General features: G+C 44.3%; 1 protein-coding gene across 6 annotated transcripts in view; it reads left to right on the forward strand.

The window, feature by feature from the left end:
* MGAT5 (alpha-1,6-mannosylglycoprotein 6-beta-N-acetylglucosaminyltransferase) overlaps positions 1-21892 on the forward strand; it is a 334592-nt gene that overhangs the window by 228174 nt on the left and 84526 nt on the right. For all 6 annotated transcript variants that reach the window (XM_070581231.1, XM_070581232.1, XM_070581230.1 and 3 more), the window contains one exon: positions 13034-13167. In XM_070581231.1, coding sequence (XP_070437332.1) covers positions 13034-13167 — 134 coding nt within the window. The remainder of the gene's footprint in view (positions 1-13033; positions 13168-21892) is intronic.

The following is a 21892-nucleotide window of genomic DNA, read 5'->3' on the forward strand; positions in this document are numbered from 1 at the left end:
ACTTTGACTTTGGAACCATGTAAATGTTGTACATAATTTAAAAAGAAAAATCTAAAAGAAAAAAAGCATTCACTAATAATTGATTAAAAAAATGAAACGAACAAACCTAGTGATATATCAGGTTGGTGTTAATCTCTCACATAGAGAAAATAATTTTTTCAAGTGATCTTAGAATACAGTCTTTGGACTGCACATTCATAGTGGGAAATGTTTATGTTGTTATTTGAAACTATTACAGGTTTACTGTAGGAACCAAGATTTTCAGTATACAAGGGAAGAGTACTTAAAGAATTCAAATAGACTGTATAACCTTCAGCTTCAATAGGAAATATTAATATGAACTTATTTTTTTTCATATGTTTCAAATGTTTCATAGCTCTGTATTTTGAAAACGATCGAAAGACAATTCGGTAGCAATGAGTATCCATAGCACTCAGATTGGGATTCCCTAAATACCTTTCCCACTAAAAGGAACCTCCTCCTAGGACTAAGAGCTGATTCCAGGTCTAGGGCAGGAAAGGTTCAAGATGGGACATCTTGTCATGCCAGAAAGCAAGGAAGCTGAGAAGGACTACAGGATGAGTCAGAAGGACACAGGAGGGGCCAGCTTCGTGGCCGAGTGGTTAAGTTCAAGCGCTCTGCTTTGGCGGCCCAGGGTTTCGCCAGTTCAACTCCTAGGTGTGGACATGGCACTGCTCATCAAGCCATGCTGAGGCGGCCTCCCACATGCCACAACTAGGAGGACCCACAACTAAAAATACACGACTATGTACCCAGGGGGCTTTGGGAGAAAAAGGAAAAATAAAATCTTAAAAAAAAAAACAGAAAAGAAGGACACAGGAGCAAAAGATGGGGTAGTTTGAACATCAAAAAGGATAATGACTGCAGTGGATTGAAATCAAACCAATGACAAATAATCCATGAGTCCAAGATGATACTCCAAATGAGTAAGCCTCCAAATGAGAAAAACCCACAAGATCAATCGGTCACCTTTGCAGGTTCCTAGGACACCACTTCATTATTCTGAACGATAAAGGGAAAGAATCCAGCTTTGATCCTGATTTTCTAGGACAAATTGTATTTGAAGATAATCAAATAGTTGCTGAGAGAAAGTTGTTAATCATGGAGAAATTACAGCTAATAAATGCAAAAGGAATAAAGAATTAGAAAATCAGCATTTTAAAACTAATGAGACCATGGAGCAGGGCAAGAATCATCAACGGTTGCTCAATCCGTCAAGTTACAGGCTGATGGAAAACTTCCTCATGGATGAGGCTGCCCGAGTGGACGAAATGGGGAAGTGAAGCAGTTCGAGATCTTTGTTGTGTTGAGATGTGTCAGCTGGAGAAAGTGCAGCAGGAAACAGGGACTCGTGCCTGCACCTTGCATTCCAGAGCCTGCCCACAGAGAACTTGGGCGCATCCTCAAAGAGGGTCCCTTCCTTCCTGCGTGACAAAGGAACGGGGTCCAGTCCAGCCCTGTTGTTCCCACAGAATCTTTCATTTCCTCCCCCTTTCAGTAAATGTGGCTATTCTGGTGGTCTGAAGGGGAAGACCATTCCTTTGAGTATGCGATGAAAATGTCAAAATTTTATTTATTCCATGTTAGTTTTTTAACAATGAGACAGATTCACTACTGCTTAATATATGGGCTAAGAATAATCATATAATGTATAAATATTAACGTGTTGTGGGTGTACTTAGATTGTGTTCTTCTGGTGGGGTGCACAATGAAAAGTTTGGAGACTGCAGAAATAGAATGTTGTAGAATCAAATCTTTGAGTCCAGCTGTCCTATTATGAGATTTAGCAGTGTTCTGGCACATATGGCGTGCAGAGAGAGCATAGGGAAGGCCAGTCAGAAAGGGCCCAGCAGGAGGATAAAGAGAAGAACGCACCATTGCTGAAGCATCTTTAGGAACAGTGAAGTATAAGATACAGTCGTGTGTTGCTTAACAACAGGGGTACATTCTGAGAAATGCATCATTAGGCCATTTCATCGTGCGAACATCATAGAGGGCACTTACACAAAGCTAGATGGTATAGCCTACTACATACCTAGGCTGTATGGAACCAACTCTTATGGGACCACCGTCGTATATGTGGTCCCGTTGACCGAAACATCGTTATGTGGTGTGTGACTGCACTCCTGACCAGAATGCATTTGCTCTCTGTGCTATGCAGAGTACTATGCTTCTCACTTTAAGGCTGCTTCTGTTTCTCTTCTAACTCACTTCCTCATTCACTTGGTGGCGTTTCTACAAGTTCAAAAGCCTGGTTTGTCTATTATTTTGTCCCAATTCTCAGAGTTTCACTGGAACATCCTCTCCGTGTATTCTGTTTGCAGTGGGACATTTTGTAGGTGTCAGCATGGAGTATTGCTGGAAGCTTCCCAATCAGCTTCTACAGGGACCAAGTGGGCAAGCAACACTAAGGCCATTAGACTAGATCTCTTGAGTGATGGTTTTTTCCAGGAAGCTGAGAAGTCTGGTTGTTCCTCCCTCAAGGCAGGGACCTGGTTCCTGCTTTCACCTCTTGTCCACACTATGGCGTGGCCTCTGACCTAGGCACTAAGGCCTTCCTCCTGCCACCAGAGTCAGTTTTTGAAAGCCCAACTTGAACCAGGCCGTTCCTCCTAAAAGACTGTGGTACCTTCGCTTTGCCCACAGAGCCAGGTCCAAAATCCATAGCAGAGTATTCAAGACCCTCACTTCTCTGACCTCAAGCCCCCCTGCGCTTCTCTTCCCACAACACATCCCTCTCCAGGTCCTGACCCAGCCTGACCAGACAGCCTGTTGGCCTCTGAAGCTGCCACCCAGATTCCTCACCACTCTGCCTCCTTCAAGTCATCGTCATAACAAAATTTTATTTTTTTCTTGAAGACTCTATTTAAGTGACTTCTTCCATCTTTCCAATCAAATTAAAAAAAAAGAATAACCCTATTACAAAAACAAGGAAAGCCTCTCCTGTACCAAAAAAGGCTCCCGTACCCTAATGTAAGCATTATCTTTTTCATGAGTACATTTTTACATAGTCGTAACATACGTACTAAAATTCTGTATCTCCTTTTTTTACCACCTAGTATATCATAAATATTTTCAAAGCTCTACTTTTAAAACCATCGTTTCCAAGGCTTTTTTATAGTCCATCAAGTGGCTAGCTCCCAATTTGTATTTATTTTGGGATACTTTTGTTATTTCTTGCTGAGAATTAAAATGTCGCTTTTTATGGACTTGACCCAATATTTAGGCATTATTTCAGTGGCGGCCTTTCGTCTGCTGTCCCTACCGCTCGTTCTGAATTCCTGAAGTCACTCTCTTTTATTTTTCTCAGTCCCAAGCAAGATGCATTACACCTCAGTAAACGAATGAAGGAAATCTGCCCACACAGAAAAATGAAACAGAGACAACGTTTGCCTATACCATTTACAAGAAAAAATAAAACCCTGAAGTCATCCACTTCACCTTGAGTTATCCTGTATTTTGGAAAGTTCTAATTATCTGCGTGGCACCCTCTTTCACAGCTTCATCTGGCTGACGTAAAAAGATCAGCAGTGGTAAAGCATCTTTATCTAATTGAGCGTTTTCCTCTTTTTCCCTGGAGACTATGGCTGAAAGTAGCAATAGCAGAGATGACCAGACTCCTCGTCTCTGGTTTCACCCAAGTTTCGTCTCAGACTTACGTTTACATCCTATGGTTGAAAAGTTTCAGTAACGTTTAGTAGTCTGCTTAACAACCTCATTATTCATAGCACTGTCATAGGACATTTCCTATTCTCTAGGCAAAGCCTGTTTGTATTCGTTTATTTTTATTTAATAATTAATTTTTTGAGGACCTGCCACATTTCAGCTGTCATTCACAATACGAAGAAACCAAAGAATTCGCCTTCTGGATGCTCACATTCTGTAGTTATTGTCAAGGCTGGGGAATATTCACTGTCTCTTGGTGCGTGTGGAAATTTAGGGCAGAAAAGACAGGGAGCTGACAGGGAGTTGAGTAAAGAACAGATTGGGGATTCCGAAGTATATATAGCTGCGTGGATCTCTTAGGCATCCTGCGTGCTGTGTAGGGAATCCTCTGTTGGTTAAAGGATGTCCGTTTACTTGTAATTTAGAGGGGAGAGACAGAGGGAACAACTCACTCCACCGTGATGCTGACGTCACTCCCCCAGATGGGGGTTCTGGAGGGGTCAGTTTCAAGCCTGCCCATTTCATCCTCAACCACTTCCCTTTTTTTATACTATCTGGCGCCTCCTGGCCTCTCGCCTCTGCTTGGCTTTTAGGGGTCTTCTGGGGTGCCAGGTTCTCTGTGATATCCATATTCTCTGTGTTCTTTTGTCTGGAAGCCCCTGTCCCTCCCTCTCTCCCCACCACCCCCATGCACACCCTGCGCATCCTTCAGGGAGGTGTCGTGTCCTCCGGGAAGCCTTCCTCCCCTGAGCCAGACACTGCTGCTCTGCAGCTCTCGCAGCACGTATGTTCCAGCCCCAGCCCCACTGTATGAGCCCCATGAGCATGATCACTGCTGAGTCCTCAGTAGCTGAAGTCGTAACCTCGTTGGTGATAAATATCTATTGAATTAATGACTAAAGAACAAACAGACCCAGGTTTTCCCCAACTACAAAATGTAGTTAATTAAACATAGATCATGACACTCCCGTGCTCACAATGCCATAGTGTCTCACTGTAGGGAAGGACAAATCATCCCAGTGAAGTGGCCTCAAGGTCCCCGGCATGGTCTGGCTCCACTTCCTGTCTGGCCTCATCTCTTACTGCATGTGTTGTTGCTCACTGCTCTTTAGCCTCCTTGCTGTTTCTTGGATGGACCAGGCATGCTCCCACCCCGGGACCTTTGCATTACTTGTTCCATCTTCTGGAACATTCTTCCCTTAGACTTCTGTATCACCTCCTTCAAGTCTTTAACTCCAATGTCACGTCAGTGAGACTATCTCTGACTATCCTTTTTTAAAATGCAACTCCTTTCTCCCCTAACTTCCTACGCCCCTGCCCTGCTTTATTTTCCTCCATAACTATATTACCACCTAGCATTTATGCTTCACTTACTTTGGTTTATTTTCTTTTTTCCTACCCTGGAAGCTGAGGCATGTATTAGTAGGAGTTTTGTCTGTTTTGTTCATTGCTGAAACTCAGACCTGAAGGATGCCTGGCACATAACAGACATTCAGAAAATATTTATTGATTGAATTAAACTGGACAGTAATCGCTGTTCTATTTTTCGTCCATGCAGCAATGTAGGGAAGGGTAAGAAGTGTGGTATAAATTTAAGATGACAGAAGTTTCTTGGGACCACTGGCCTCACGTTACTCTCTTTTGTCTTCCCACGGAACTTATTCACGTGGTTGGGCTTTCAAGAGTTCTTCAAATCATACTGGTTGTCCTTGTCATTCAAATCAGACTAGTTGTCCTTGAATTTCTCCCAGGATTGGGGGCTCACAGTCATGCTTATTTGCATGATCAGGTTGGAATAGTGGCTCGTAGACCAAAACTTTTGCCTAAACAAATCAAGAATTTTAGAAATGAGCCAGTTCCCTTTCATGCAAGTAAATGACAAGCCTGTTGGCTTCAACTTAGGATCAGTTGTTTCCGTGTATGATTTTATTTTTAGGGCCTGACAATCAAAGGAGCTATTTGTGATTCAAACTGTCTTTTTGGCCTTTAGCTTGGATCAGGAGAACCCCTGCCTTTTACTTCTGTGCAGACCAGTGAGTAATAGGATCAGCCTTGCAATTTCTTCAGTCTGAGTCTCAGCCTTCAGGAGTGATGTTCTTCTGAGGAGTCCACTCTCTTCTAAATTGCTTTTTGACACTTGAAAAATTTACTCTGGTGTGCCTTCTGTCAGCAGTTCAGGCACTCATCTTTTCAACTCAACTGTACATAATAGTTTCCCTAGCCTGCCTTCCCAGTCTCCTCTCTGTCTCGCAGAGCTTAGTATCGCCACCATTTGGAAAAAAATCAAGTTTTGGTAAAATTCAAAGCATGACATCACTATGTATGTACAGTTTTTAAAACCAAGATTATTTCTTGTGTGATGTAACTTTATTTCTCAGTAAAGTTGTTTCTATCGTGTCAGTTTCATCATCATCAGAATCAGCGTCAACATTGTGAATGCCATGAATGACAGCAGCCAATTTTCATCCTTATTTTTTAACAAAATTTTTCAAATATACAAAAAAGGTGAAAGAAATGTTCAATAGAAACCCACAACCTAGACTCTACAGTTAATAGTTTGCTTTATTTGTTCTACAACATATCAGTCCTGATTCTTTCTTCTCTCTATCAATCCACCCTTTATTTTGTGTTGCATAAAAGAACACTTAATCTGTAGATGTTTCAGCGTGACATCATTAACTAGAGTTCAATATTGGTCACCAAACCAGTTGTGTTTCTTTCTTTTTTGTTTACTTATTTACCATCTGTTTCTTCAGCTGAATGTAAGTGCAGTGAGGGGAGCTTCATTCATGCTTATCTTGTTCACTGGTATGTCCCTAGCTCCTAAGTTGTTGCTTGGCTCACAGTAAGTGTTCAGTGAATGTTCTGGATGTTAAATGAATGAATGATATTTAAAAGCCTGTGATGTTAGAATTTTAAAAGTCTGTATCACTGATTTGTTTGCCTTCTCCCCAACATCTGCTTTGTGACCTAGATAAAAAGATATGTTAATTTATTAATTCAGTAAATATTTATTGAACACCTACAGGATTCTAGGCCTGAACTAGGTTCTGGAATAGTGGTGAGCATCTTTGGCTAATGATGAATCCCAAGAAGAATGGGCTTTGGTTTTGGAGTTTGTTTGCAAAGAGCGTGATGCTGGAGGTAGTTTACGCATGGCTTCTTCTGCTGGTAATGTCGACCTACCTACAAAGTTATTTACACCAGTTAATTATGTGTTCTTCATTGGCTTCATCAATTGTGCGTTCAATATTTTCTCAATTCGTGCCATGCTCTGGGCAGTGCGAGACTACATGTAGCCTGGCTCAGTCCTCAAGGAGCATGTAGTCCATTAGTGGAGACAGTGATGTGTAATCAGAGCTTTAATTCTTCATGATTTAAGAGGAAAGGTCCTTACCCCAGTCTTCGGGAGTTAGGGAATCCCTCAACCGGGAGGTGATGGAAGCTGAGACTTACAGGGAGGAGGAATTGAGAGAGATGCCAGATGTATGCCAGCATGGGATAAGGTAAAAAAACGTGGCATTGAGAAACTCCAAGTAGGTCAGCATGGAGCAGTGGTCCCTGTGGGCGGGGGACCTGAGGTTAAACTGGAATGGTAGGTGTGCTGGGCTCTGCTTCATCCTGAAGGAGCTGAAGGTTTTCAGCAGGAAACTGCCATAGTTGTGTATTTGTTTCAAAGAATACCTTGTCAAGCAACAGAGGATGGATTGGAGTTGGGGAGCAGAGAGAAAGGAAGAAGGGCAAGCCTGGGGGTATGGAGACTACTTAGAGATCCACTGCAGAATTTATGAAGGTGTGATGATATATGGTATTTGTTCATTTGGATAGTCAAGAATTGGAAACATCCTAAATGTCTTGTGGTCGGGTGTATCAGGCAGGATTTCTCTCATGGTGACTTGGTCACAAGGGTTTGTTGGCTTGTCATCACTGGGCATTGTTGAAACCAGGTTTAGGCAGAGCTGGATTTAGGACTTGGATACATCTTCCCTCTCTCCATATCTTGGCTTTGCATGTCTCTGGATGGGCATCATTCTCAAGCAGGCTGTCCTCACATGGGTACACAGATGACATCTGCAGCTCTAGTCTTCCACCCTGCCAGCTTAGCAACTGTAGCAGAAAGACATTGACTTCAACTGTTGCTCTGACTAATCCTGGAGCAACTGGGATTGGTGGGACTTGGATGATCATAAACCCATCTTTCAAATGAACCTTGGTCAGGTGGCGTGCTCTGGGTTATGCGCCTATCCTTGGACGTGTGAGAACTGGTGGGGAGCTAAGGAGTCAGGAGTGGCATCAACCCTACCACCTGAATGGAACAGAATTGCATGGCCTGGAGGAAGTGTGGTTAGTTCCACAAAGCGCTGCTGGCAGACCAGAGCCGTGGGGCATCCCAGCTGATGGAATGAATTCAGGCACTGAAGTGTTGTGCTGCTTTGACAAGCAGTGATGAGCTGTGGTTATTAACCCGGAAAGATACCTGTGGCACATTGTGTAAGTGAAAAAAGAAGAACACAAAAGAGTAGATATAGTAGGATCCAATTTTGGTTTGAGGATAAAAAAGATCCATAAGTCTAGAAAAAAAAGCCCACTAGTAGTGGTTATTTCCAGGTGGTAAGATAATGGTTGACATCTTTCTTAATATCTTTCTCTATGGTCTGAAAAAAGTTCAACATGGGGATATATTTCTATTTTGATCAGGAAAACCAATAAAACTGTTTCTATTTAGGGAAAAGAAAATCTTATTATTGCAGAAGTCTCGAAAGGCCAGAACTAAGGAAGATGAAGAGGAGGCAAGGAGTTGTTGGATTTTGAGAAGCTGACATCCCCAGGACGTGCTGACTGACGGGTTATGGGGACCAAGGGAGGAGCCCAGGCTGACTCTGGGGTTCTGCCCTTGGTGACTGAACCAGGTGCTATGGGGGTACCCAACACTGTAGGGCCAGCTGTGGTTAAAGGCCACCAGACAACCTGTCAAAATGAATATTTGCACTTAGAGATATATAGGTCTTAGTGGTAGAAAAAACAGACCTCAGAGATTTATACAATTGAAAGAAAGGTAAATTTGACTTAATAAAAATTTTGAATTCTATTTCAAAAGCGGACATCATTACTGCTTGGTTGATATAGTGCATACCTCGTTTATTGAGTAGTTGGTGAATTCTGTGAGGGCAGAAACTCATCTTTATGCTGTAATCCCTCAATACCTAGCATATGACCTGGTGTAGAAAGAACGCTCTAAAATGTTTGTCCTTGAATGACTTATTCAGGCTGAACTAACAGTGGTTCTTAAAAATAGTCATCGCTGTAATCTGCTCAGGAAACTTACGATGATTTGTAATCATTTGTAAATAAGTGCTTCCAAAGTGCTTAAAATAATGCTTTTCTGAATAAAATGTTTGTCCTAAATTATTTTAAGACCATTGCTAATTTTTAGCAAGTCCCCTCCAACCTGTAGCATGTAAAAAAATCAGCTTGATCCCAAATACATACACTATAAGTTGCTCAAGAAACTGAAGTAATGCTATGTATATTTTTTCGTGGGTCTTTCATGTGTATTTTGGTCTAGCTTATAAAATTATTTTCCTCTGAAGGATGTTTACTGCCATAGTTCACAGAGCCCAGAAAATAAAATATTTGGGCTACAAGGGTGAATGTTAGCGTGCTCTAAGGGCCTTGGGCTCTGGAACCAGCTGGTCTGGCTCTGAATCCCAACATTGTCATTCTGTAGTGTGTAGACTTGGTAGTTTAAGTAACTCTCTCTCTCTCTTTTCCTCTTTTCTCATCTGTGCAAACATATTATTAGATTGTCATGAAGATAATATGAAATAGTCACTATGAAGCACTTAGAACTCAGGACGTAGTCAGAATTCGAACATCAACCATTTCTTAAAAATCGTTTTTGTTTATCTCCTGGGACAGAGTGATTTCCCAAAGTACAGGATTTCCTGTGTCTCATTTATGATGGGGTTTCTTTGATTTACCTTGAAATGTAAATAACTCCTCCCAACACAGCTATAGTCTGTGTTCCCATCATGAGGCAGAACGAAAAGAGAAAGCTTGGTCTGAGGTTGGATCTCCACAGAAAGGTCATGTCAGATAGCATCAGGCTGTGCTTGTGGCTTTTGAGTTATTATAAGCAACTTGAGGAACACTTGTGTTCAGACCAGGGTGCTCCGTGAGGATGGCCAGGCAGGCACCCAGCTGCTGACCAGCCCCTTGGAAGCAGTCCACACCGGGCCCGTGGTTACTTCCCAGTGTCCTGTGGGTGAGTCACAGCGGAGCAACCCCTCCTGTTGCGGCTGCTCAGTGTCCTGTGACAGGTTCCGTGGTTCCTGGGAAGAAGTACGGAGGGTCTGGTAGGTGTTCATGAAATGTGGTGTTCTTTCTAAGCACGGCCGTCATTTCTCCTTAAGTCTCATCTAAGGTCCTTCAGCCGTCCTTGCAGGTTGTCGATCCCCGAGTTAACATCTCCAGATGATAGAGAGGAGTTAACATGAAGTGTTGGGATGAAAACGTAGAGGAGATCTTGTATGCGGAATTCGTTCTTCATACAGCGTCAGAGCTGATTTAGTACCAAATTATGTACAGCAAAAGCCTGCCATTTCTCACAAGTTCTTTTGAAGAGATAACTTACTTCTCCTCCTTCTCACTGTTCCAACTATAATCTAGGGGACTCTCTGACAGAAAAAAAAATATATATATATATATATATGAGTTCATTTTCTTTTGGGTTTGACTATCATTTTATTTTATTTATTTATTTATTTTTTTGAGGAAGAATAGCCCTGAGCTAACATCTGCTGCCAATCCTCCTCTTTTTGCTGAGGAAGACTGGCCCTGAGCTAACATCTGTGCCCATCTTCCTCTGCTTTATATGTAGGATGCCTACCACAGCATGGTTTGCCAAGCAGTGCCATGTCTGCAGTCGGGATCCGAACTGGCAAACCCCAGGCCGCCAAAGTGGAATGTGCGCACTTAACTGCTGTGCCACTGGGCTGGTCCCTATCATTTTATTTTTGACTACACCTGAGTATATTATTACGTGAAGTAAGATCTAGTAAGTGTTTTAGATGCTACGTTATTGATTATTTTTTTTAACATAGACTTTTTTCTTCTTTTTTTTGGTGAGGAAGATCTGCCCTGAGCTAACATCTATTGCCAGTCTTCTATTTTGTATGTGGGATGCCACCACAGCATGGCTTGATGAGCAGTGTGTAGGTCCATGCCTGGGATCCAAACTCATGAGCCCTGGGCAGCCAAAGTGGGGTGCACGAACATAACCACTACACCACCAGACCAGCCCCAAAATGCAGGTTTTAATTCAGAAGCTCTGGGATGGGACCTGAGCCCTGCATTTCTTTTTTATCTGAGGGAGATTTACCCTGAGCTAACATCTGTGCCAATCTTCCTGTTTTTGTATGTGAGCCGCCACTACAGCATGGCCGCTAACAGACGAGTGGTTTAGGTCTGTGCCTGGGAACAGAACCTGCATTGTCAAAGCGGAGCACAGCGAACGTAACCACTAGGCCATGCGGCCAGCCCTTAGATTATTTAGTTTTTTAAAAAAGTGCCCACATAGGGACTAGATGACTGAATTGCAGAGATAAATATCAAAGCATGGACCTTTAGTCACCACAGAAATTTTCTGAAGGTTAAAAAAAACCTGATCTCAAAGTTTAAAGTGTCAGATTCTATTTCAGAATTTTTACTATTAACCAAAAGTTTACAAAGAAGTATTTTAAGTTGCCTTATTGACATGTCATATGCACACAGGCTGTCTTCCCCTCCCCCATAGTCCTTCAAATCCCCTCCCCCACAGCTCCTCAAAAAGGAAAAAAAAAAAAAGCAACTACTGCCTCTTGTTGGCAGTAGAATTTATTCAGTAATTTACTTTCCAGCAAACTGCAGCCATTGCCATTGCCTCTGGGCACTTGTTCAAAAATGCAGAAATGAAATAACAGATTGGCCAGGCCGAGCACAACTCCCCAGTCACAACCCTATTATCTCCTCATTCTGTCACCCCCATTAGGCAAAAGCCTGGGAGACTGATGGTGATAACACAGTATTTATGCAGCTCATTCATCTCCACAGTTCACAGCGCTCTGCCGGGTTGCCTTGTTCATCTTCGTGTGGGGCGTATGAGAGCGGGCCCAGGGCTTCAGATCCTTAGGCCTTTGCTGCAGACCCACCCCTGCCCAACTTAAAGGGCTTCTGGGCCTGCTTCCTGCCTGGGAAAGGGCTCCTGAGTCCCGAAAAAACCAGAACAAGACAAAGGAACCAACTTCTGCGTTTGTTGACCACCCTGTGAATGACTATGGTTGAAGCTGCAGTGTGTGGATTTCACTGAATATGGAGTATCTTTCATTTTAAGTTATTTATAGCTGTTCTGTTCAGGTCAGAGTCAAGCAGAGCAGTTGCTTCATTTAATATTGTGGGGCCTCTGCAGGGTCATCTGAAAAACAGATTTCTCTGGACAGAATGAATGTATTGGAGAGCAGGGTTTTTGAGTGTTGCCTTCTGGTGAAATTCCTTTGAAAATTAATAGGCACAAGTGACACATGTTTGGGGAGGGTGTGGGATCGCTTTCCCCCTTGGTCAGGCATCAAAATGGGGAAGATGTAGAACTCAAATGATGAGAGAGATCCAGAGGAAAATGCTTTTTCTCTTCCAGAAAAGTCTCTTCTGTAGACTAGATAGCGTTCCTTGGGGTAGTTGACCTTTGGGGGTGGTTGACTTTTGGGGTTGGTTTCCATCCCAGTGAGCCTCACCTTTTATTCTGTCTTCCTTCTATCCCTTCAGCATAGCCCCATAATGACATCTTTCATTAGTGAGTGATTCTTAGAGGACATGCAAGGTTGGGGTGATGTTGCTTGGTTTTGCCCCCACATCCCCTTTTACCCAGCTGGACAGTTGAACACAGCTGGCGTCGGATCGGGTTGTCTGGGGCCCCTAGCCCTGCCGAGAACCATTGATTCAGCCTTGCTCCCTAGAAATTTCTGTCCTTTAGTTGGTACAACCTGGGTGAGGACATTTCTGTCAGGAGGCAGTAGCCTTGTGCTGAGGCAACAGGAAGGGGGAGAGCGCGCAGCTGAGTGATTTTCAGACAGATGTATTTTCTGCTAAAAAGAGCAGGATTTGGTAATCCATCCTGGAATTATTCTCACGTGAAGGTTTTACTGGGGATATGTGGGAGCAGGCAGTCCCTCGCCCCTCCCAGGTAAGGAACAACAGATTAAAGTGAAAACATTTAATTGTGTCTGAGATGGCTTGTATTAAATTTGTAATTACTGTTGTTTCTTCTCGCTGATGACATCCTAACTGCCCTGTCCTTTCCCTTCCACATCAGCTCATACCCCAGACAACAGCTTTCTGGGGTTTGTGGTGGAGCAGCACCTGAACTCCAGCGACATCCACCACATTAACGAAATCAAAAGGCAGAACCAGTCCCTTGTGTATGGCAAAGTGGATAGCTTCTGGAAGGTGAGTCAGTCTGTGTGCATGTGTGTGTGTCTCTCTCTGGAAAAAAGCTTGTTGGGTAATTTAATTTAACTTTGATCCAGGGAGTAATCAAGCCAAGTGCCCAGGGCTTAATAGGATCTGCTTAGAAGTAAACAAGAATATTCGAGGATTTGGTTGCTCAGCATTTGGGTATCAAATAAGGGCTGTACCTGCTCATCCATATGATGGCTGCATGACAAAGCCCTTTACTCTTTGCATGTGTGAAATAACACATTACAGTTTCTTTCACATTCTGTACTTGCTTCTGAAAGCCAGGGCCCCACAGGGGCTGGATATCTTTCTGGAGCAAGACATTGCACAGAGAGACCCTTTACCAAGTGACTCTTTGCCTCTGCCTTCTGGCAGAGGGGTGTAAAGGTTGACAGCTCGCTTTGCCAGGGGAGTGCAGTGGCCTTCCTGTCCTCTTGGCTGTGGTCAGCACTCACAGTGGTCAGTATTCAACGGGGAAAGGGACGTCCCTGCTGGGGCCGATTGTGGGCACTTTGCTCAGGGACATCTTGGACCAAATGACATTCTTGGTGCAGCCTGAGCCAGGTTTTCCGAAATTGTTGGGCTGTTGGGTCCTAAAGGTCCCTTTGGCCCTCCTGGATAATATGCAGAGTGCATCCGGGAGGGTGCAACTGAAGAGGAACCGGATTAGAGTAGGATCTATTGACACGACATGCAAATCTTTTTATACGGGAAGTCCGCCTTAGTATGCAAATGTCGTAAATTTTTCAGGACACGTTTGTATAGGATGGAATGGTCTCCAGGGCTTCAAAACATACCTCTTCCTAAACGTAAAAGTTAATCGCTTTCCGGAATGATCAGGAACTGTGGGTTCATGTTAATACATCTCCCTTATTGAGGAAGTTAGAGATCCGACCACCGAGGGAGCACAGGTGCTGTACAGGGTGAGGAGTTCCCTGCTGTTGGTTTTCTGATCCCATGTTCAGAAAAGAAAAAGCCGATTTAATTCCAGATAACTGTCTTTGCTTTAAACAGCTAGAATTTTGTCTTAGTTTAGTACAGTGTTTGTCAGCTGTGGGCAGTTTCACCCCCCAGGGGACATTTGGCAATGTCTAGAGACAATTTTGGTTGTCATGACTGATGGGGGAGGTACCACTGACCTCTAGTGAGTAGAGGTCAGGGATGCTGCTAAGTAAGCATCCAGTAGTGCAGAGGACAGCTCCACAACCAAGAGTTACCTGGCACAAGATATCTGTAATGCCGAGGTTGAGAAACCTGGGCTGGTAAAGAAGATTTATTATCTACATATATCATTCCACATTTTCTCCTCTCAAGTAAAATAAAATCAGTCAAGATTGTAAATGGTTATTTAAGAGGTTCCCATGAATTTATGCATCTTTGCTTCCTTTGAATCAAAATCTGCTTTGTGTTAGCAGAGCATTTTTCAGCTGACTTTCAGCTGAACTTGGGTGAACAAGGACACATTGGGTGTGCTCATTCTCAGCTGGGCTGTGAAATGCGTGGGTCCTGGCACTGGTTTTAGGAAGACGCTGGCTCTTTAAAAAAAGATGTTCAGGCCGGCCTGGTGGCATAGTGGTTAAGTTCAGGCACTCCACTTCCATGGCCCAGGGTTGTCAGGTTTGGATCCCAGGCATGGATCTACACACCACTCATCAAGCCATGCTGTGGTGGCATCCCACCTATAAAATAGAGGCAGATTGGCAACAGATGTTAGCTCAGGGCCAATCTTCCTCACCAAAAATTAAAAAAATAAAAAAAGGTGTAACTCCCTTCTCCCCTCTGTACCGGCTTGAAGAAAATAGTTGGCTTGTCAACGTGGACTTGACCTTGGACTTACATCACTTCTGTTTTAGAACCAAGTGTAGCTTCCTCCGTTTTCAGTTTCTTTAGAAAAACAAAATGATAAATTGGTTCTGAAAGCATTTTGGTCACCTTTTTTTTTTTGGATGAAGTAATACTGCCACTAAAAGGATGATTTCCTTGATGCCAGTCAGAATCCCAACAGTGTTAACCATCTTGGCCCAGGTGAATTGGAGCATGATTTGCAAATCCTGAAACTCCACAGATGATCCAGCCTTCCTCTTACGATGTGTCGCCCAAGTATTACAATAGGCTGAATGGCATTGTGTCTGCATGAGACTTGGTCTCAATACCAAAAACCTGGGGGGTTATTTCAATTTTATTACCTCATTATTACCCAGTATTCTTTGATAAGGAAGGTTCAAAAAGATGAAAAATACTGTAAAGTTTTCACATAAATTCAGGGCATCGTCTCAAAGTTTTGAACTCAGCACAGAATGTGAAAGTTTAGTTTCTTTTTCCAAAGGGTCTCTGTCCCATAGTATCTAGTGAAAGTGCGTGGAAAACAGTGCAATAGTTGCAGCAACACCGACCATAAACAGCAGGAAGTTTTGTAAGTCACTTTTCCCATCCCTGGCCCCATCTCCTCCCCACACCCCACCTCCTTTGTCTCAGAGATCTCTAGGAGGGCAGTGACACTGTCAGTCCTGGGAGGACCAGGACTGCAGTCGGGGCATGTGGACCAAATGATGTGGGAGGTCCTCCCTCACCCTCAGATTCTAGGACTCACTGAAACTCTGCAGATACTGCTGTGCTGTCAATCCTACTCCACCATCCTTCCCGCCTTTTGTGGGACTCTCCCCACCTGCTGGTGCACTTGCGTGGGGAGTGCCACCACGTGACCCCTCCGCCCGTGACTGATTGGCCTGGGGGATTGTCTCTCTGACCCAAGGCAGTCCAGCACATTGGTGGTTGGCAACTGTGATTCTGCCTCAGAAAGCCAAGCTGGATCAATGAGATTCTTCACTCCCACTGGAAAACAGAAGGACAGTGACAGTGAGCCAAAGGGTCAGAAATTAAAAGGCTATGCCCAGAGTTGCGATGAGGGCAAGGCAGAAGGCTTCCTGGAGTCTATTGATGAGGAAGCAGGACTGATCTGGAAAGGGAGAGGGTTGTTGTGTTGAGAGGATAATTGAGCAGAGCTGCAGAGAGGAGAGGTGCCACTGCAAGCGATGTGAGGGGCTTTGCACGGGCCAGGTAGGAAGACAGGCAGACAGACGGAAACAACCCATGCAACCTGGAGAGAAAGAAAAAGTAGCTGCTGGAGTTCCTGGAAGCTTTTTTTTTCCGGATCATATATCCTTTTATCACAGCGTTCCCTTGCAGGATCCTGAATGTTTTCTGCTCCTTATATTCAAATCAAGGATATCTACTAAAACATATGTGTCTTCCCTGTGTTCCAAATGCCTAGCAAGAAAGACAGTCTGTTAAATAGAGACACTAGGAGGAACAGGCTACCTCCTTAATGCCACCCTCTGGCCTCCACTTCACGGCTGAGGCACCCTGCAGTCTTGTCCTGATGCTATAGGACATGGTGGAGAGATGGGTGGGAGGGAGGAGACCTTGTTGTCTGACTCCAGAATCCTGAACTTCAACTCAGGAAGCATCTCAGCCCAAGCCCCTTAGCATCAAATGAGACTTCTTACAGTCTAATCCCAAGTACAAATCTCTTTCTTAGCCCAAGAACCCATTTTTCTAGGTTCTTGACTTCTGCCTCTGGGGCATTGGCTCCAGCTAACACATGTGCCTAGAAAAGGAAGAGAAGTCTGTCCAGTGTGGCCGACTTCAAAGTCCTTCAACATCCTGTTACCTAAAGTCATCAGGGAATGAAAAATTAGTCAATTTTGTACAAAGAAGAGATATTGAAAATTGTGGAAATTGAAATTAATTGAAGTCTTGCTTAACTATATCATTTCCAAGTTTCTTTAAAAAATACTATCCTGGGCGTGACTGTTCACGATGCAGGGTCAGATTTTACTTATTCGTGAGCCCACCCTGATGCAGTTAGTATGTCCTGATGCACATTTGCTGCTGAGGTGTATGTCCTGAAGGCTTTGCTTTGAGTACCTCGGGGGAATGACCGTAGCCTCCAAACCACAAACTGGGGTTCAGGCTTGAGCCTGCAACTCATGAGCTTGTGAGGTCATGCACTGTTTTGAGCCTTGGGTTCCTGGCCTTTGAAGTGGGACCAGTAACAATTCCCACATAGAGCAGGGCTTCTCAGCCTGAAGAGTGCATGGGGATCACCTGGGACCTGCTAAAATGCTGATTCTGATTCAGACCCTCTGGATGTGGCTGGAGACTCTGCATTTCTGCAAGCACCCAGGTGATGCTGATGAGCTGTTGATAAAAGCACTTTGAGTAACAAGGCCTTGGGATGTTTGGGATCGTGGAGAGTGCTTGGCGCTGAGTAGCTGACTCATCAGTGAATAAATAATTTTTTCTCGCTACTTTTCACTCCTGCTGCTCCTGTCAGACTGCCAGCTATCGTGTCTCTGTGTACTACTGTTGGTGCCTGATTCCAGTCACCTCCCAATCTCATGTTCTACTAAGTACATTTGCAGGCCTTGCTACTTCTAGTCTCGGGTGCCTGGCCCCGTAGAGTGGGGTAACGTGTGGGCTCTGAGAGGAGGTGAGAGGTGCCCCGAGTCTTCCACGTCATCTGCTGTCCTGGTTTGTGCAGTCGGGAGCTGCTGGGCAGAGCGGCATAGCGATCGAGAGCACAGAATCAGAGCCAGACAGCTGGATTCCAGTCCTGCCTTTGCCACCAGCGGCCTGATCTTGGGCAAGTTATTTAACTTCACTTGGCCTCGTTTTTCATGGGGATGATAATAGAGTTTCTGTAGTGATTAAATGAGTTAATACATGTCCAGTTCTTAGAATAGGGCCTGGAACACAGTAAGTCTAAATAAATGTTTGTTGCTCTTACTAATATCAATATTGGGGTCAGATAGGAATCATAGTGAGAACTGATGGGGGTGTGAGATGGGGAGTAGAGCTTGTGAGGAACTGGCAAATACAAGCCTGTCCAAAGATATTCAGATTCAAATTTTCAGGGGTTGGCAAACTCTGGCCCTTGGGCCAAACTTCTTTTTTGTACATAAAGTTTTAATGGAATATAAGCACCCCTGTTCGTTACCTATGACTGCTTTTGCATTAAAATGGCAGAGTTGTTACAGAGAGTCTATGACCAGCAAAGCCTTAAGTATTTAGTATCTGGCCCTTTACAGAAAAAGTTTGCCTACTCCTGAGCTACACCATATCCCAAGTAAGCCAAGTCTCTCTTGGAGGACACATTTGGCCAACAGTCCCTGGGATGGATCATCAGGAGTCCTTTTAGCTTGTTTCAGCGTTCTTGATTATGTTCTGTGTAATTGAGGCTGATGGATGAGCAATCCATGGAAAATCAAGTGTGACTTTACTGAAATCTCTGTTGCTCTGAAAACAGAGCCCCAGGCCCTGAGCTTGGCATCTCTTAGCAGGCCCTCAGCAAAGGCTACCACTTATTCAATGACTAACACATTGGTAATAAAAGAAGGCCTTATTTAGTGCAGTGTTCACACTTCTCTGAGCCATCATTTAAGCAGGTGCACGCGATTCCCTCAGAGCAAGGGAGGACAGCTGTTACCCTCCTTCACCATCCTGGTTCATAGAGGAACTGGCTCAAGGAGATGGAGTGACTTGGCCAAGGTCCTACAGCACGTGACTTGACAGGTCCAGAACCAGGATCAAGATGCTGACCTCCCCTCTTGGGGACTTGCCTTCCTGCTGCCCCATGCTTGAGGAGCTGTTTCTCTGCCCGACCCTGGAGTGTGAGTCCGTGGTGAGAGCCGAATTCAGAAGCTGGGAAGCAAGATCTGCATGAGTGACTTACGTGTGCAGCAGGAGCCCTGGGCAAATGTTAGCATAGCAGGTAAAACGTTGCCCCTGGCAGCTCACCACATAAACGGGGAAGTCAGCAACTATCTTGCAGCCAGTTCTGCAGAGTGAAAACGCCTTATTTGAGCAGTTCAAACTGTTTCTGGCTCCAGACCCCAAGGGCCTGGCTTGCCCCAGCCCTAGTCTGCCTGGCAGCATCCAAAGTCAACCAGTCTCAACTGAAACTGGAAAGCTCCTTTTTATCTAGACGTCGAAGACTGTGGTTTTAAAGCAGCCCCTAAAAGGACACGGAGTCCCGTACCCACAGGCCTAAGAAGTCGGGCGGCAGACCTTCCAGAAATGTGATGCATCCTTTCCCTTCTCTCCGTCCCTGACTTCCTGCCCTTGTTAATCCGTTCTCCACACAGCAGCAGCCAGAGTGATCTTTTTAAAACTGTAAATTGGACTTCGTTACTCCTGGTCTCAAAACCCCCCCCATGGCTTCGTTTTAAACTTAGAGCACATTACATATACGGTGAAATCCAGTCTTGGCCGGGTGGTTAGCAAGGCACTCTGCAAACAAGCCATATCTGCTCTGCACCCACCACTCTCCCTCGCTCCCCAGGCTCTGGCTACACAGGGTGCCACACACCACTCCTTCCACCCGGGGGCTCGGCCTCTGTAATGGCTGCTTTCTGGCCTGGCTTGCGCAGCCCTAGCCTCCTAGGGTCACCCTGTCCCACATACATGCCCTGAACCAGATGTCAGCCCTCCCCATTGCTATCACAGCATCTTCCTCCTTCCCTATACGTAATTTTAGTCATTTTGTGATCATGTGCTTATGTTTCTTTTGTCAGTCTTTCCTTAATTGCTAGTCTGTAAGCTCTTTCAGGATAGAAATCATTATTGATTTTATTTTACGCAACACGGAGTGCCTGGCACAGGGTAGGTGCTCAGTAACTACTGGATGAATGCATCAGTTTCTGTTTGGTTTCCTCTAAGACCGATTTGTCCGGGGAACCTGGGGATACAACTTGGAATGCGTTTTGCTCTGGGTATCGCCCTGTGCTCTCTGATCCAAGGGACACTGGAATAAGGGATTTGAAGGAAAAGGAGTGGAGCAAGACCTGTACAAATTCTGCAGACCACATAAAGGTTTCGAAAGGTTTTTAAAACCCCTGGTGAGATTAGCAATGAGATGACTTGGGAAGAGAAGGCTGCACAGGGAGACCGGGGGCCTGTCTCTGGGCCAGCTCTACTGTCCTCTGTGGGATTTGGGGCAGGCACCTCCAGCCTCAGTTTCCTCACTTGTGTGAATGAAGGTAAAGGTATGAATTACTGATATACACGACCACATGGTGGACCTCAAAATAGTCATGCTGAGTGGAAGAACCAAACGTAAACAGTCTTTACTGTATGACTCTATGTACAAAAAACTCTAGGAAGTGAAAACTAACCCGGAGTGACAGAAGACAGGTGGGTGGTTGCCTGGGGAGGGGGTGGGCATGTTCACTGTCTTGATTGTGGTGATTGTTGTTATATGCTGTCAAGTTGGCTCTGACTCCTGGAGACCCTATGAGTGAGTGATGCCCACAGTGTCCTGTCCTCAGCAGCTCTACTCAGCTCCTGTGGACTCATGCCTGTAGCTTCCTTTATGGAGTTGATCTATCTCATATTTGGTCTTCCTCTTTGCTTGCTGCCTTCCACTTTTCCCAGCATTACTGTCTTTTCCAATAATGTGCCCTCATGTGTACCCGAAGTGTGCTGGTAGGTTCATGGTCTGTCCGTATGTCAAGACTTATAAAATTGTACACTTCAGATATGTGCAGTTTATTATATGCCAATTATATCTCAATAAAGCTGTTAAAAATAAATTAAAGTTGGCAAACAGTGACCTGTGGGCCAAATCTCACCTATGGTCTGCCAGCTAAAAATGGTTTTTACATTTTGAAAGTCTTTAAAAAAAAAAAAATACCAACATCAAAACAAAAGACTCTGTGGCAGAGACCTTATGAAGTCTCTAGACTAGGTGACCTCTGTGTCTGAGGTAGAATCCCATTCTAAAAACCACGCAATTATCTAGCTCACTAATTTGGTTGACTTGGGCCTAGTTTAAATTAATACAAAATTGGAAACGGGAGTAGTTTGGCGACATGCCATTTTATTCCGTAATAGGAATTAACTGCTCTTAGTGTATTGTTTTAATGAATTACCAAAGACCATTGTAATTAAAGAATGTACTGAAATCCTTGAAAAGAACACATTTTTGTAAGTAGGTTAACCTTATCTTCCTATTTGTTCTTTGATCTACTTGGCCAGATGTTTCTTCCCACATAACGTGGAGATAAACGAGATAAATTTAAACCTTAAGTCAAATTGGCATAAATTTTGAAATAATGAAATTGGAATCAGTTTTGTTGAATTTGCTGGAAAATGTAATGTGATCACAGCTCTTGGTTCTGCTTCCAACCAGAAGAGCATTCAGAAGCCTCCCTGGATCTCCCCGTTTATTCCCCTTGGCGGCAAAGTCAATCAGGAAAGACCTTGTCGTGGTCCCTTAGAGGCCACACTTGCCAGAGGCAGGGAGCAGATTACTGTTCCTCAGGGAAGAGATGGTCTGTGTCCCAGTGGGGATGGGAGCCCCTCCAGGGCAGCCACTCACCTAGCCTCAGTCACCTGTGCATGTTGTGTTGCCTGGCTCACAATAAGGTGCAGTCACATGGAAGAGCCTTGTCCCCAAATTCAAGTGCAAGCTTTGGGGGAGGGGGAAGGAACAGAGAAGAGAAACCAGATGCAAAGAGAAACATCAGAAATGAATCATTGGCTTTTAAGATTCCAAGGGCTACGGTCCAAGAGACTTAGGAACTTTTCAAAAATAGTGCTGGCTGCCTGCTGACTCTAACCTAACCCTGTGTAGCATCCGCTGTAAGCATATCAGTGTGTGATGAGCAAATGTGTGCAGGAATGAACCCTGAATTTGGAGCTCAGAGAATCCTTG

Source organism: Equus przewalskii, chromosome 17 (genome assembly GCF_037783145.1).
Source record: "Equus przewalskii isolate Varuska chromosome 17, EquPr2, whole genome shotgun sequence".
In the NCBI taxonomy this organism is placed as follows: Eukaryota; Metazoa; Chordata; class Mammalia; order Perissodactyla; family Equidae; genus Equus; species Equus przewalskii.